Source organism: Dermacentor andersoni, chromosome 2 (assembly GCF_023375885.2).
Source record: "Dermacentor andersoni chromosome 2, qqDerAnde1_hic_scaffold, whole genome shotgun sequence".
NCBI lineage: Eukaryota > Metazoa > Arthropoda > Arachnida > Ixodida > Ixodidae > Dermacentor > Dermacentor andersoni.
In genome coordinates, this window is record NC_092815.1 from 110954251 (window position 1) to 110966615 (window position 12365).

Below are 12365 nucleotides of genomic sequence, written 5' to 3' on the forward strand. Positions count from 1 at the left end.
GTACACGGCCTCTCACAGGCGAAGCCAAATCCAGTCAGTTTCCCACTGATGGCATTGCCCCCTCCTCGCAGTTGTTCGAGAGGGCCGAGCTCGAGAAGGCGGCGGGCCTCTATCCGTATGCCGGCGACGGCCGTAGCGGCATCCTCAGCGCTCAAGATTGAGGAACGCTGTCACGGTAAGCAGCATAGTTGATTTGCCCATTCTGGCGCTGCATGTGGCTAAAGCGAAAACATAATTTTAACGTGCCATAAATGGGCATGTTCCTTTCTTTTTTCTACATTGTCATTATGGCATTATTGTTTCTTGATTTTTAATGATGCCTTTATTGTGTTTTGTTGTTGTTGTTCTTGTTTTGTTCTTGTTTTGTTTTTGTTTTTTTTCCCAGATACCCTATCAATGGAAGCGCAACACCGCTTTCTGTAAAGAGTACTTTACCTGACAAATCTTGTTTATGTGGTGAAGCTACTTTTGCATAAAAGAAGGAAATTTGAGTAATGAGAAATTGAGTAGTGCCGGTTTCCAGCACGGTTTTATGTTATCACTAGGAGTTAAAAGCTGCGTTTTTAAATCCCAAAAATACCCTATCCTCGCCCACAGCCCTCCTAAAAAAACCATAAAATTAAGTTTCTGCTTACATCTACCGTAGCGCTTCCTGTAAAGGGCACTGTGTACAAGCGATTTACGTAGCGAAATTGTTTTCGAGTATGAACGAGAGAAAATTTTTGTTTGTGTAAGTCTGGTTTCCTGTGCCGAATTAAACAAAGGAGTAGCAGAGTCAAAAAATTGTCCTTTGAAAAGATATTCAAGCCCTTGTTTAGACATGGCAAAGCAGTCCTGTAAAGAGTGCTTTACCTCGTGCTTACGCTTTGTGAGGTGAAGCCACTTACCTTGTTTAAGAGGGAAAGGAAATTTTGTACTGACTGGCCATGGACGGTTTCCTGCGACGCTTTAAAGAAAGTATAACACTTGGTAACGTGGGTTTAAAAAAAATCACCGCCCAAACACTCCGTACAGATAGTTAACCACAGAAACTGAAACGTGCGGCCCGGTGTTCATCACTGGGTTAATCACTACGGTTCATTAAACGACGGCTAGGTAGGCTGCCGGATCTTCAGTACGTCGTTGCTGATTGCGCTCGGCTGCACGAGCTTGTTCTTGTGCCCGGGGTGCAGCATCGGCACGGCGTAGACGAGCTCGTTCCCTGTTCAGCTCGCGGCGTTGCTGATCTAAAGCTGCCTGCTTCTCAAGAGTACGTATGACGCGTGGCCTACCCATTTCGGAGCCGGAGAGAAACCGCTGCGCGTGCGCTTGGCTGCAACGGAGAACAACGACGTCACTGCTGTCGCAGCCAATCGCGCGCTTCTCTTTCGCTTCTTCTTTTTTTTTCGCACAAGCGCATGAGGTTGCGCCCGATGAGTTTTCGGTGCACAGGCGACAGACGGACGGACGAATCAGCTAGCCATATACAGCTTCGCTGTAAAAACATAATTAAAGCAATAGTAGTTTCCACCAAATTCCCCGTGACGATGATTCACGTGAAGCGCAAATACATTCGGCCCCTCGGTGTTATTATTCATACGCGGAGCGTGCAGGCGAAAAAAAGAAAGAAAGAAAGGAAGTACGTAGGCATAATAAAACCACAAGAACAGTGATCTGACCACGTAGAGAATGAAACACCAACCCATCACTTTACAAGGTTACTAGAGAAAGCTAGTAAATCCAGCCGCGTCTTGAAGAATCCCACTAATGGTGTCTGCGTGCCGTGTGCCACGACCTTCTCCGAGATAGCAAAAGACAACAAAAAGTCCATCAATATACATTAGGCACCCATCGCGGAACGTTCTACAATAAATAGTGGCCTCGTAGCGTGGACGCGGTACACCGGATAGTGCTTTGTCACTGCAGTACAACTAGAAGTAGCGCAACCATATCCGCACGCGGCGAATGCTAATGTGGCTGCTGATTTTTAGTTCCTGTGACGGAAGAGCGAACGGTTGCAGTGGAAGGCCTGACAGCCATAATAAAATAGTCGTCTTCGCTCGGTTCAACTCTACCATCCAGTGTCCCTCGATCGGGAGTATCTCTTCCTCTAGGATGCTAGTTGGCGGCCAGCCAGGCAATTGGCGTTCTTATTTTGTTTGTCTTTTCTTCAAGGACTTGATTGCTGCGGCCGAGCGTGTTGCCTCTAGCGGTGTATTCCTGTTGGGCCGTTCACGTTTACAAAAAAACAACAACAATAAGCAGCAGCTTAACGGGAATTTGCCTTTCTTTTTTTAAATCACCAGTTTCAACAAAAGCGCCCAACTTGCTTACCGCGCGTCATTTCTTTTTCTCTTTTGTGCAAGGTTCCGAGTTCCGACGAGGGGCCTCGACAACGAGTTGTTACACTGATTGCATATCCACACGTAGCACTGAAGAATGAACGACCTACTTAACTCGTCGGAGATGCGAGATGGTGGTGCAACGCTTGAAGGCTACTCTCGCGCACTTGAAAGTTTCGAAACTTCTAACGCCGGCCAGGAGTGGTAGCCCAGCACTAGCGATGTGGAGACGGTTGACGCAACTTCCTGAGTTAAAATACGAAGGACGACAGATGTTGCAACCGACAGCGTGTGTTCTCCTCAACCCTCTGCAGAAATGACGGCACTTCTTTTTCCCCATAACATTGAGCGTGTGAGCCGTGACACAAGTCCTGGAACACCACCACATTTTCTTTCTTTTTTTTTTCGCTACGAAACACAACTGACGTAGAGACAACACAGTCAAACGCCTGTCTCGAACGTCTTTATCAGTTGTCGTGTTCTGTGACAAAACAACAAACAAAAGATCACGAACGTTAATGCAATGCGCACGCCAATTAGCCCAGCAAACTCTTCTTGACCACTGTCAACCGCAATATACCCCGCCCCCTCTCTGTTCGACCTCGCCGCCACTCCCTTGATGCAACCCTGTGTCCGGCCCTGGTTGCAGCGTGTGCACAATATCAATCAAGGTATAAATTTACTACACATAAATGCCTAGGGTCAGCGGACACTTCGCGTTCGTTCTACCTATATCGCCTTTGCTCATTGTTTGATGGAAAATGAACGTGAAACCCCTTCTGCACCTATTCATGACGTATTCATTTTTTCCCCAGCCCGAAATTCTGTAGACAAAAGCAGTCGATATACAGTTTTTGATTTGCACCGATATAACCAATCCGTCTTTCTTCGCAGGTTGTTGCCAGCGGTGCGGAATCCCCGAAGAAGCCACCCCTGATTGAGAATAAACATTCTGCAGCCGCCTTCTACGGGCGGCGAATGACATTTTATCCGTGTGCGGAGTCCATACTTCGACGAGCTTGAATTTCCTGGGGGGAAGAGATCACTGGCGAAGCATTATCCCCCGTCACACCTCCCTTCCGAAGTCTGCTTGACGTGCCCGCCCACGGTGGGGTCTCTGCGGCTGAGGCGTCCCGCTGCTCAACAAGTCGTGGGTTCGATCCCCCGCCGCTGCGGCCGCACTGTGGCGGGACCGGAATGCAAGAAATTTACCACGCCCTCTTCACTCAATCCGCGCTCTCAGTAGATTTCCGTGGCTTGGATACTTCTCCTCTGATCACTAGAAATTAAAAAGTGCTTTAGAAACCCACTTTGTTTCATGTTCTGCCGATTACTTCCTTCGGCCCGGCTTCCCTGCAACACGTCGCAATCAAGAGGATCAGAACAAGAACGTGCGGATTGGTTTGCTTGCGTAGAAAGAAGGTTGGTTGTGCAAAAAATTTTTGAGCTCCTACCGCGGACGCTCGAACCTCCGACACCCGAACATTGCTGCCGTTACTTCCTTAACCTCGTTCGCAGCATTGACTGCCGACTGTTCAGTACAGACTACCGTTTGCACAGCTTCAGCTTCACGCACTCAGCGAAAATGCGCCGTTGGGAAAATGCAGCTCTGACTGCGTTTCTACCATTTCACATAATACCGGAGGTCCAGTCAGGAATCCAACAGTGACCCAAAGTTTGCTGAAGAAGAGAGAAAGGAAACATGTGGCGACGCTTTTCGCTACAGCGCCTTGGTGGAACTTCCAACGGGGTCAGCCACACATGAATAAACACACATGAATAAATAGGCACTAAATGAGCAAGTCAATTTGATCGCCATGGCAACACATTCAAAGTGCTATAGACAGTCTTAAAATTTCTTGCTTCTAATTGAGGCCAGCCTGCTGAAAGAGGTGATGTTGCACTTTTTGTTCTGAACGAAATGCCTGACGGAAAAAAAAGAAACACTCAGTGGCTGTTAAGCGCTTTTGAGAAATTGCAACGTGTGTTCTGGGATATATCAGCAGCAGGCTAAGTGAAGCTTCTCTCACAGCATTTCCTATACTTATGTGTTTACAGCCCCCTCTGCATTCCACAATGCAGGGTAGCTAACCGGGATCAACATGTTTAACCTCCCCGCCTTTAGTCTGATCACTTCTCTGAGTCCCAGTCAACCTTGTCGCTAAACTGGTGAACATTACCAAGTAACGATTTCATGGTCCACCAGGCAGTGTCTCACACTCTCCTGCACGCTGCTCAAGAATCTTATTTCTTTCTTTACACAACGCATGGGAAAATGCACGGCCAGGAAATAAGGCTTTACGGCTGGCCACGTTGGACTGAGCTCTCCACGACGGCAGCACCACCGCAACACAGAGCCAAGTGCACCGAAGATAAACGCAAGAAAATGGGCGTTCACGATCGGATTTACCTTGGCTTATATTTCGATGCGAGATCAAGTGTCTGGGCTCTGCCAAGGTACACAACGGCATCCTCCCTGCACAATCAGCATGGTTGCAACGGTCGTGCTCAGACACCAAAGCATTCCCAGTTTTAGGCAGTGCTGGGCAAGGCTTTACACGTCACCCTCGGAAGAGCGTTTCATTTCACTTGAAGCCTAGTCATACTCGCTATTCTGTGGCCCAAGCAGTTGTCAACGCCAGAGTAAAGAATTAAATAGAACAGTTGTTGGGCCGTGCACCACTAGAATACCTACACGTTGTCTAACGTTACTGTTAGGCAAGCGTGCGAAAACCTGTAACATTAAGGAAAAAAAGGATGAGCTTTTGAGGGGTGCTGTGGTGGACATTGTGTCATAGCCACTACTGCATCATTTCTTGCTTAAAAAGCAAGTCACTCTGCTTTTTCAAGAACATATTCTTTGTGAAAGGGAACTCTTTATTTACACGGCAGGTCTGTCACTGAAACACGTGAGAGGATATATTGGATCTGCTATCTCTTTCTCAGTGCATACAAAGGATACAGCTTACAGATCAGATACTAGACAATTATTTTTAGCATTGTTCATTTAGACATACACTGTCCGGAATGAACGGGGTAAAGGCAGAGTCAACTGCCTGACGAAGGGTTCGCCACCCAGACAATACTCAGAGGCGGAAAGCAACAAACATGCAACAAGGCGTAATACGTATAGACATCGAATATTAAGAAAAGATCGATCAATGCTAGGATTGCGTGAATACTCGATTATTCGATTTCGAATCGAACAGTGATAGTTCGAATAGTTCGATTTGCGAATCGAATATCTATAGTATTCGATTTCTCGAATATTCGAATTTTCGAATAGCACGGTTTTTCGAGTACCTGTACGGTGAATGAACCGGCCGTGGTCGGTGACCTGACGCACGCAGTAGGAACACTGCGCGCGATATCTATCGGTACAAGGTTCGACCAGGTCGTCCGGACCGATTGAAACGATCAACCGTATGCGAAAAGAGGGAACAACAAAAACAGCACATGCGTGAACATCGGGCTGATTAGCCAACGGAAGGCACACTGATCGCATCGGACGCGCGAGTTCAATTTTCCCGCACACAGAATCGCGCGCAGTTCGTAGCTTCCTACCCACGTGCGAGCTCTCAGACGAACTTGGCGCGGTCCCGAAGCTTCAACGGCCGTCACATAAACCCGTACGCGCCATTTCACCACCGCTCACTGATGAGCCACCCCACAGCCACCCGTAGGAACATATATTAGCAACGAACACTCCGCGACGCTTTGCAGCCCGGTATTACATCGGCCGGCGACGAATTTTCGCCACGGCCACATTTGGTATATATAGTCTTGCCCGTTAGGCCTAATCGGAGACGCGTCGTCGGGTGTCGGCGACGAAAGTTACGGTTTCACACCGAATCAGCGCGCATTGATTCACAGCGGCTGCACGACCCCCAGAAACCCGACAAACCACCTCGCCAACGAAGGCGAGTGCACAAGATGAACGATGTTCGCGGCCGCCATCTTTGCGAAATACCATACGGAAATACCGTTTATAGAACGCCGTTCGTAAGCGCACAACGGCTTCGTTTCATAGCTTGGAGCGACCTGTCACAAGGCTACCTTTGGCTTTACATAGCGGGCTCAAAAATATCATGCGACAGCGAGCTGACCCCCGGCTTCAGAGTCGCAGACGCATTTACACAGACGGCGGATGGTCGCGAACCCAAAAAAGAAGGTGGGGGGGGGGGGGGGGGGGCGAACTTGCCGTGGAACTCTATCCGAGAACTCTCTACCGTCGGTGCCGAGTGACCTGATCCGTATTACCCACTTTTGTCTGTCGCGTAGATTCGTCTTAACGAGCGACAATAACCGACAGAAACCACTTGACATAAAGATGGCAAAACCCTTCTGTTCTGTGGAAGAAAAGGGGAAAGCAAAACTTTCTGAGCGATTCGCAACTTTCACCGACTATAGGGGGTGCCACCACTTATCCAAAATGGCTGTATATCCGGTGATCACAGAGTTCCATACAATAATTATTGTATAGGAAACTCTATGCCGGTGATCACCTGCGCAGAGACGTCGCCGCGTGTGTTGTTTTGGTCGCTGGTTGCCGCCGCTTGCCGACGATAAATCATTTTGCATGGCATCGCACTTTCCGCTCAGGAAGGAGCTCACGATTGAATGCATAATGTCAGACTTATAAGGCGCCACAGAGTCACGAATGCGCCGCCTCATAGTCAACATATGAGGAAATATCAGTGACATATTGAGCCACGCACTTGTTCACTTTCGATCGCCATCGAGCCCGACTTGGTTCTAATGTATATCCCAAGTGGCTCCCTTCTGAAGCTTTCGCAAACGAGCCATTCGCGATAGACGAATCGGAGCTCAATCGGGCTTGATCGCGATCATAAGTGGCCGTACGACACCGATCAAATGGGGAACTTCCCATCGCGATTGAGACCAATCGGTATAGAATTCCTCGATCGCGACTGGTTCTCCTCAACAGCGAGCGTACAGTCTGAATTATTCAAACGAAGAATACGAGCATTCTTCTTTCCCAAATATCCTGTTTAGACATGCACGTATGTCAATGCGATACTGTCTAACAGGTGATCGAGTGAGGTTAATTCGGGGGTTTTACGTGCCAAAGCACCCTTCCGATGCGCCGTTTCACAGCCTATTGCTTGTTTTCGTCGTTTGTCCGAAGGAAAACTATGACGGCTTGCGACGCCTTTTACGGTGCGGTTTGTTGCAGCACAGAGCACATGTGATTGCTCTGGTACTTCCTTCACATTTTTGAAGCGCCAATGTTCCTCGGCGATGTTTTAACAAAATCCTTCGTAATTCGCTTTCTGCACGCGCAAGAAGTTAAGAAGGACAACGACGACGAAGCACAGCTCGCATGTTTTCGCCAGGCAACTTTTCGTTTTATCACTGGATGACTGCTTTCGGCAGTTGCCGCGTGGAGGCGCCACCGTACCTTCTATAAGCATACCTATAGTGTGACCCATTATTAAGCTGAAAACCTAATTGGTATTTAGGACAACTTTTTCTCCAGCTTCGTAGGGAAAAAGACCTGATTCTGTTTGAAAGACATTCTATCGACAAAAAACATTTTCCAGACCTTCATGTACGAACACAGCTGTTATCAGCGCTGGCATACTGTACTCTTACACACTCTAAAAAAAGTTTGCACCCTTTGGGGCGTATATCTGCCACACAACGATAATCGTCATCTGCCTTGATGCGTTTCCTTTCTTTAACGCTGCGAGCCCGGTACCTTCCACTAACGAACGGCATGCGCGTTATCAGCATGAGATAGCATTCCCGACAGGAAAGTAGCGGGTGCGGCGTGTTCAAGAAAGGAAACGCACCAAGGCAGATGACGATTATCGTTGTGTGGCAGATATACACCCCGAAGGGTGCAAACATTTTTAGAGTGCACTCTTAAGCAAAATTAAACCCTTTTGACACACAACGATAATCGTCATCTGTCTTGCCCGCATTTCTTTTCTTTAACGCGGCGAGCCCAGTACTTCTCAGTAACGAACAGCATGTGCGTTATCAGCATGACATAGCATTCCCGACAGGAAAGTAGCGGGCCCGGCGTTTTTAAGAAAGGAAACGCAACCAAGGCAGATGTCGATTACACTCTAAGAAAAGTTTACACCCTTTGGAGTGCCCCTTCTCCCACACAACGATAATCGTCATCTGCCTTGATGCATTTCCTTTCTTTAACGCTGCGAGCCCGGTACTTTCCAGTAACGAACGGCATGCGCGTTATCAGCATGATAGCATTCCCGATAGGAAAGTAGCGGGCGCGGTGTTTTTAAGAAAGGAAACGCGTCAAGGCAGATGGCGATTACCGTTGCGTGGCAGAAGGGGCACTCCAAAGGGTGTAAACTTTTCTTAGAGTGTATCGCTCTGTGGCAGATATACACCCCAAAAGGTGTACATTTTGCCTAACACTCTTAAAAATGTTTACACCCTTTGGGGCTTATCTTGTCCCACAACGATAATCGTCATGTCTTGCCCGCGTTTCCTTTTTTTAACGCTGCGAGCCCGGTAATTCCCAGTCACGAACGGCGTGCGCGTTATCAGCGTGACTCAGCATTCTCGACAGGAAAGTCGCAACAATAATCGTTACCTGCATTGATGCATTTCCTTTCTTGAAAATGCCGCGCCCGCTACTTTCCTGTCGGGAATGCTGTCATGCTGATAACGCGCATGCCGTTCGTCACTGGAAAGTGCCGGGCTCACAGCGTTAAAGAAAGGAAACGCATCAAGGAAGATGACGATTATCGTTGTGTGGCAGAAGGGGCACTCCAAAAGGTGTAACTTTGCCTAAGAGTGTACACTCTTAGACAAAGGTACACCCTTTGGGGTGTAAATCTGTCACAACGATAATCGTCATCAGCCTTGCTTGCGTTTCCTTTCTTGAAAGCGCCGCGCCCGCTACTTTCCTGTCGGGAATGCTATTTCATGCTGATAACGCGCATGCCGTTCGTTACTGGGAAGTACCGGGCTCGCACACTCTAAGAAAACTTTACACCCTTTGGAGTGCCCCTTCTGCCACACAACGATAACCGTCATCTGCCTTGATGAGTTTCCTTTCTTTAACGCTGCGAGCCCGGTACTTTCCAGTAACGAACGGCATGCGCGTTATCAGCATGATAGCATTTCCGACAAAAAAGTAGCGGGCGCGGCGTTTTCAAGAAAGGAAACGCATCAAGGCAGATGACGATTATCGTTGTGTGGCAGAAGGGGCACTTCAAAGGGTGTAAACTTTTCAAAGTGCAGCGTTAAAGAAAGGAAATGCGGACAAGACAGATGACGGTTGTTGTTGTGTGGCAAGAGACAACCCAAAGGGTGTAATTTTGTTTTAGAGTGTAATGTGGAGTTCCCTTTAATAAGAGTACAGCATACTACACTCTAAAGAGGTTTGCACCCTTTGGGGTGTAAATCTGCCACACAACGATAATCGTCATTTGCCTTGATGCGTTTCCTTTCTTTAACGCTGCGAGCCCGGTACTTTCCAGTAACGAACGGCATGCGCGTTTTCAGCATGACATAGCATTCCCGACAGGAAAGTAGCGGGCGCGGCGTTTTCAAGAAAGGAAACGCATCAATGCAGATGACGATTATCGTTGTGGCAGAGATACACTCCAAAGGGCGCAAATTTTTTTAGTGTAGCCTCTCGAACAAATGTACACCCTTTGGGGTGTATACTTGCCACACAACAATAATTATCTGTCTTGCTTGCGTTTGCTTCCTTGAAAACGCTGCGCTCGCTACATTCGTGTCGAGAATGCTCTGTCATGCTGAGCTGATAACGGGCATGCCGTTCGTGACTTGTAAGTACCGGGCTCGCCGCGTTAAAGAAAGGAAATGCGGACAAGATAGATGACGATTATCGGTGTGTGGCAAAAGGGTGAAATTTTGCTTACACTCTAAAAACAGTTGCACGCTTTGGGGTGTATATCTTCCACACGATTATCGGCATCTGTCTCGTCCGCATTTCCTTTTAACGCTGCGAGCCCGGTACTTCACAGTAATGAACGGCATGCGCGTTATCAGCGTGACATAGCATTCCCGACAGGAAAGAAGCTGGCGCGAGATTTTCAAGAAAGGAAACGCAAGCAAGGCAGACGACGATTATTCTTGTGTGGCAGATACCCATCCCTAAGGGTGTACCTTTGTCTAAGAGTGTAGGTAACTGATAGCTAGCAAGATGCTTGTTAAGTAATGTGATTAGCTTCCTGAGCTTATGCAGCACTTCTTCTACACGAAATTTGTAAGCGTAACAGTCTCTGTTAAATTTTCGGATATAAGAATTTAAAAAATACGCCTTTATTTACTGCATCAGCAAATCCTGTTTCTTGCACAAAAGCAGTGCGGAAGCTGCAATTTTCGTTCTCTCGTGACTGATTAGAACTCGCAGCGGCGAGGGCCTCGCAACGTCCTTTTGTAGTGTGGCCGCGGTTGAAGGCCTGCATCATCTGAGACACGCATTTCAGTACACTGCGAGCACATCGGGAATATTTTTTTCGCCAGTGAACTGGTCACTAACAGGTCGTCCGTCCATCGCGGTGTAGCTGGGAGGTTTGATGGCAGCCTGCCAGATGCGGTAGAGTCGTTCTTCATCCTCGACAGCTTCCGTCATGTTTGCGAAATTTGCTCAGTAAAAAATTGGAGGACACTTGAGCTTCGCCTTTAAGAGTGGAAAGCGATGGCATTCAAAGCCTCCTTACTGCTTCTCCCGCTTCCCGGCAACTGCAGCTTATATAGGCCTAATGTTTACCGGGAAACGCTGGCGGCGAACGCTGTGCACAAATGCGAGCGTTCCGGTACAAACGCGGCCTCTTGCCTGGGCCGATCCTGGAGGTTGTGCGCAGCCGCGCCAAAAAAAAATTACATCATTTTCAGGTTTCTGTTATTCAGTTATTGCGCCGCAGAATTTTCTGAATTATCGGGAAAACGAAAAAAGCAAGTTTGAGAAAACCATTCGTTTTGATGAATCCTTGAGTCGGCGATGAATGATATGGCTTCATTCCGCGTCGACGACATCTTCACATCGGCGGTACGAATTCAGAGAATCCAGCCACGCTTTCGCATGCACTCCGCCCCCGCGGCTGATAGCGTCGCCCTCACTGGGATGACGCTATCATAAAAGCGCCGGCAGCGGTGAGCGAATGCTTCGTCTGACTCTCGCTCAAACAGGTCACCCCGAAACTCGAGATTACGGAATCTCCAACACGAAAGGCGCGGGATGACAGCTTGGATGATAAGACGCCGTCTCGGCAGAAATTGCGAGGCGCTCCAACTTAAGAGGAAGCTTTAGCTCGGGTGCTCCTATCCAAATACATGTAAAAGGAGAATTCGTTTTTCTCGGCAACCACTGCACCAAATTCGACGAGGCTTATTACATTTAAAATAAGAACTTAATATCTAGTAACTGTTGGTTTCGAATTTTTGAGTTAGGTCGTCAATTTTTTATTAAAAATTTTCAACAATCGAACATTTTCAAAAAACGAAACATATCAAGTTTACAACCCTGTAACACAACAACGAAATATGATAATAGAATTCTGTGAATTGCATCAATAGTACATCTAAAGTGGACAAAATTGATGCGTTACACATGAATATAAAAAATTTTAATAATATGGAAATAGAGCTTTTGCAGAACCCTTGTAACCAACGTAACAAATTCACGTAAGATGTAAAATCACATATCGAATTTGTCCACTTTGAATGATCTAATGGATGCCGTTTACAGAACCGCGATATCTATTCTTGATGCAGAGCTATGAATTTGTAAACTTTGTGCTTTTATTTTTTTCAAACTTCAGAATTTTTGAAAATATTTTAAAGAAAATTCAAGCCATAAATCGAAATTCCGCTTTTAACAGTCACCAGAACTTAACTTTCTCTGCAACTAAGTTCATTAATATCGGTGCAGTAGTTATCTCAGAAAAACGTTTTTGCGTTTTACATGTATTTGAATAGGCCGCGTCGGAGTTGGGTCCGAACTAAAGCTTCCTCTTAAACCCCACCCCCCTCTGCCCCTTGCGCGTATGCTATAGTATTTGGCAACGTCTT

At 47.3% G+C, this 12365-nt stretch overlaps 1 protein-coding gene across 1 annotated transcript in view; it reads left to right on the forward strand.

Moving 5' to 3' along the window:
• LOC126541261 (uncharacterized) overlaps window positions 1-3630 on the forward strand; it is a 46312-nt gene extending 42682 nt beyond the window's left edge. The window contains exons 3-4 of the mRNA XM_050187965.2: window positions 72-175; window positions 3216-3630. Of these exons, the coding sequence (XP_050043922.1) occupies window positions 72-161 (90 nt within the window). The 3' untranslated portion in view covers window positions 162-175; window positions 3216-3630. The remainder of the gene's footprint in view (window positions 1-71; window positions 176-3215) is intronic.
• Window positions 3631-12365: the final 8735 nt, after the last annotated feature.